Source organism: Nycticebus coucang, chromosome 2, assembly GCF_027406575.1.
Source record: "Nycticebus coucang isolate mNycCou1 chromosome 2, mNycCou1.pri, whole genome shotgun sequence".
Classification (NCBI taxonomy): domain Eukaryota; kingdom Metazoa; phylum Chordata; class Mammalia; order Primates; family Lorisidae; genus Nycticebus; species Nycticebus coucang.
In genome coordinates, this window is record NC_069781.1 from 113,046,330 (window position 1) to 113,050,903 (window position 4,574).

Genomic DNA, 4,574 nt, shown 5'->3' on the forward strand with positions numbered 1-4,574 from the left:
TCACGGAAGCCCAAGAGCTGGAGGTTGCTGTGAGTCCTGTGATGTCATGGCACTCTACCGAGGGTGGTAAAGTGAGACTCTGTCTCTACAAAAAAAAAAAAAAAATCAACATTGTACTTTCAAGATTTGGAAAAAATGATTCTGTGTTTTGTATGGACCCAGAAAAAAACCCATATAGCTAAGGCAGTTCTTGGTAATAAAAGTAAAGCTTGGGCATCACCATACCAGATTTCAGGCTGTACTACAAAGCCATAGTGGTCAACACAGCATGGTACTGGCACAAAAATACAGACATAGACATTTGGAATCGAATAGAAAACCAAGAAATGAAACTAACATCTTACAACCACCTAATCTTCGATAAACCTAAAAAGATCATACCTTGGGGGGAAAGACTCCCTAGTCAATAAATGGTGCTGGGAAAACTGGAAAACACTGAAAACTGGACCCACACCTTTCTCCACTCACAAAAATTGATTCAAGATGGATAAAAGACTTAAATTTAAGGCACGAAACAATAAAAATCCTCAAAGAAAGCATAGGAAAATCACTGGAAGATATTGGCCGGGGAAAAGACTTCATGAAGGAGACTGCCATGGCAATTGCAACAACAACAAAAATAAACAAATGGGACTTCATTAAACTGAAAAGCTTCTGGACAGCTAAGGAGACAATAACCAAAGCAAAGAGACAACCTACACAATGGGAAAGGATATTTGCATATTTTCAATCAGACAAAAGCTTGATAACTAGGATCTATAGAGAACTCAAATTAATCCACATGAAAAAAGCCAACAATCCCATAGATCAATGGGCAAGAGACATGAATAGAACCTTCTCTAAAGAAGACAGACAAATGGCTAACAAACATATGAAAAAATGCTCATCATCCCTATTTATTAGAGAAATGTAAATCAAAACCACCCTGGATACCATCTAACCCCAGCAAGAATGACCCACATCACAAAATCTCAAAACTGCAGATGCTGGCGTGGATGTGGAGAGAAGGGAACACTTTTACACTGCTGGTGGGACTGCAAACTAGTACAACCTTTTTGGAATGAAGTATGGAGAAACTTCAAAGAACTCAAGCTAGACCTCCCATTTGATCCTTCTACCCAGAAGGAAAAAAATCCTTTTATCATAAGGACACTTGCACTAGACTGTTTATTGCAGCTCAATTTACAACCACCAAAATGTGGAAACAGCCTAAATGCCCACCAACCCAGGAATGGATTAACAAGCTGTGGTATATGTATACCATGGAATACTATTCAGCTATTAAAAAAATGGAGACTTTACATCCTTCGTATTAACCTGGATGGAAGTGGAAGATATTATTCTTAGTAAAGCATCACAAGAATGGAGAAGCATGAATCCTATGTACTCAATTTTGATATGAGGACAATTAAGGACACGGTGGGGATGGCAGAAGGAGAGAGCGCAGAGAGGGAAGGAGGGAGGTGGGTAGGACCTTGGTGTGTGCCACATCTTTTGGGGGCAAGACACGATTGTAAGAGGGACTTTACCTAACAATTGCAATCAGTGTAACCTGGTTTCTTGTACCCTCAATGAATCCCCATCAATTAAAAAAAAAAAAAAAAAAAGAGTTCAAGACTAGCCTGAGCAAGAGAGAGAACCCTGTCTCTACTTTAAAAAATAGAAAAATTAGCTGGGTGTTGCAGTGGGCACCTGTAGTCCCAGCTCTTCAATAGGCTGAGGCAAGAGGATCACTTGAACCCAAGAGTTTGAGGTTGCTGTGAACTATAACACTACAGCACTCTACATAGGTTGACACAGTGAGACTCTGTCTGAAAAAAGAATTCTTAGAAGGGGAATTATTAATTAAATGTGTATGTGCATTTGAATATTGAGAGATACACATATTGGTAAATAGTCTTCATTTTATACAAAGTTGCACAATTAAGTTTGGGAACTCATTCTAGAAAAAGTGCTACATACCTCCCTCATTACTGAATATCACTGTGGTCACCTTTGAAGTACCTCCCTTGGGAAGCTGTGCACTGACACTGTGCCTAGTCTACCCTTCAAAGCACTTTTTCTAGGATGAGTTTGTGAACTTAATTTTCCAACCTCATATATTTCCCTTTGCCCTTGCCAAAACTCATAAAAATGAGGCCAGGTGGAGAGAAAAAAAAGATGGTGGCCAAGTAATTTCTTCTGTGCAGCTGGGCGCAGTGAGAATGGTGAGAGAAGACTCCAGGCATCTCTGGCCAGTGGGTTTTGCCTAGAGGCTTCCCTTTGGTGACACAGGCAGCTGGTGAGAGACTTCTGGCCCCCATGAGGAGGACAGAAGCAGTGGAAAATCTGGCAAGTGGTAGGTGCGTTTGTTCAGTCGGGAGGTTGCCTGCAGCTGTACCCATAGCAACAGCAAGACTGCAAGCAGGAAGAGCCTTACCGGTGGGCTGTTTTGGTTTTCTTGGACTTGGGCACTCAATTGAACTGCCATGGGAGATCTTGGGCCAGTGTGTGCAGAAGACTTTAGGTGTTGTCTAGGGCCCCGGTCTGAGACCCTGAGCAGGAAGGGAGCTAATATATCATTCAGCTGTGGGCTGCCCACACAGCTGCTGTGGGAGAGCCGTGAGACCTTGGATGAGCAATCTAGTGACTAAGCTGCCCAAGAGAGGGTACTGAGATGCTGGGGAAGTGCAGAGTTCCAAGTATGGCAGATTAATAGCCTTGGCCCTCAGGGGCATGGTGGGAGTCCGGACTTGGTGCACTGGATAAGCAGGCAGCCACACCGGGAGAGATCCCAGGGATAAGTGCTTTCCTTGGAAAGCTTCTGCTTGGCCAAGGTTCATAGTTCAGAGTGTCTTCTAAGTGAGCTGAGGACATTTTTGGGCTCCCAAGCCTGCGGGGTCTGAGAGATCAGCAGAGGCTTCCAGTCTCCATCTCATACAGCTGTATCAACATTGTGATTAACATCTTATACCTCAGAAGATCACCTGTTGCCAGGACATTATTCAACAAGATATGTATACTATTTGATTCTTCAGTTTGGGGTTTTGGGGGGGGTTTCTTTTTTTGTGTGTTCGTTTTTTTTTTCTTAATTTCAACATTTTTCTTTGGCATTTTTTCTTTCTTTTTTTTTTTCAAGATTACATATTTTTATTTTATTGCTACATTATAAATGAAAATAAACCATGAGAGGTTGCAAAAGCAGGAAACTTCATGAATATTATGAAGCAATACAGAAGGTTAAAATTGGCTTATCCTATATGAGGTACAAGGACTATACACATGAAAGTCATCAATGGTGAGATTACTGAAAGCACTGGCTACCTAAAATTTACACATTGATAGGCAGTTTAAAAGCAAACTTAAAGGAAATTGGCAATCTTTGACCTCTTAGCCAGGGAAGACAGGTAAGAAAACATCACAAGATGCCTAACATCTCTACAAACACATAGGTTTACTACAAAAAACAAGCCTAAAACCAAGACTCTCAGGCAATACTGAAATTTGCTCTTGGGAAGAGATTTCCATTTTACGATGTTTTAGCGCCCTCTTTCTCCTGCTGGATAGTTTCCTTAGAGGGAAGAGTATTTTTTTCTTCAGTATTAGTTTTCTTCAATTTTGACCTGTCAAACTTCTCCACTTCTGACAAGTCTGGCTTATCACTCATCTTGACTAAAACAAAGCTGAAGACTTGAAGACTCGCAAAATACCAACCACCTAGATGAGCCCTCCGCTAGCTCTGGACCAGGCTCGGCATTTTTTCTTGTTTTTCTTTTTTTCTTTCTTTTTTAATTTTCTTATTTTTTTTTCACTATCCTTGTTTAAATACAATCTTCTAATTTTGTTTTCTTTAACAATTAGAATTTCATTTTCATTTTCTGTCCCTATTATTTGTTTTTTTTTTTCCTCCAATGTTACCCCCATGAGGGTTCTTGCTTGTTTGTTTTGGTTTGATTTATTGTATTTTTGGCTTTCCACTCTATCTCATGGAGGTAGGGTACTGAGATTGATCTGGCTGGCAAAGAGCTGTTGACCTTAAGGGAATCACCCAACCCACCATCCCCAGAGGTTGGGGGTCTTCAAGATTGGGTCATAGTACCCTACCATACACCTATATTACTCCTGTTTCTTTCTTTCAGTGCCTTTCCTTTTTTTTTTTTTCAATATTTACTTTCACTCATCCCCTCTTCTTTCTCTTTTTTCTTTCTTTTTAAAATCTTTTTTCCCTTCTTGCTCTTCAATATTCTCATCCTTCTGGTCCCCTACCAAAAGAACTCATTAAAACTTTATAGAGCAAGAAGTGAAAGGATAATTAGGGTAAGGAAAGAGATACAAAAAAGCACTCATGAAGAAGAATCAGCAGAAAAATCCTGGTAACATGAAATACCAGTTCAGAGTAACCCATTCTAGGGATCACGAGGTAGCTACAGCAGAGAACTCCTCCTATAAAGAAATGTTAGAAATAACAGAACGGGAATTTAAAATACAGATGATGGGCGGCGCCTGTGGCTCAGTGAGTAGGGCGCCGGCCCCATATGCCAAGGGTGGCAGGTTCAAACCCAGCCCCGGCCAAACTGCAACAAAAAAATAGCCGG

The 4,574-nt window shown here is 40.8% G+C and overlaps 1 protein-coding gene across 1 annotated transcript; it reads right to left on the bottom strand.

Moving 5' to 3' along the window:
* Nucleotides 1–3,189: 3,189 nt before the first annotated feature.
* LOC128569864 (thymosin beta-15A) lies at nt 3,190–3,707 on the bottom strand. The gene has a single exon (XM_053568494.1). The coding sequence runs from the start codon at nt 3,644–3,646 to the stop codon at nt 3,509–3,511; it is 138 nt and encodes a 45-aa protein (XP_053424469.1). The 5' UTR covers nt 3,647–3,707; the 3' UTR covers nt 3,190–3,508.
* Nucleotides 3,708–4,574: the final 867 nt, after the last annotated feature.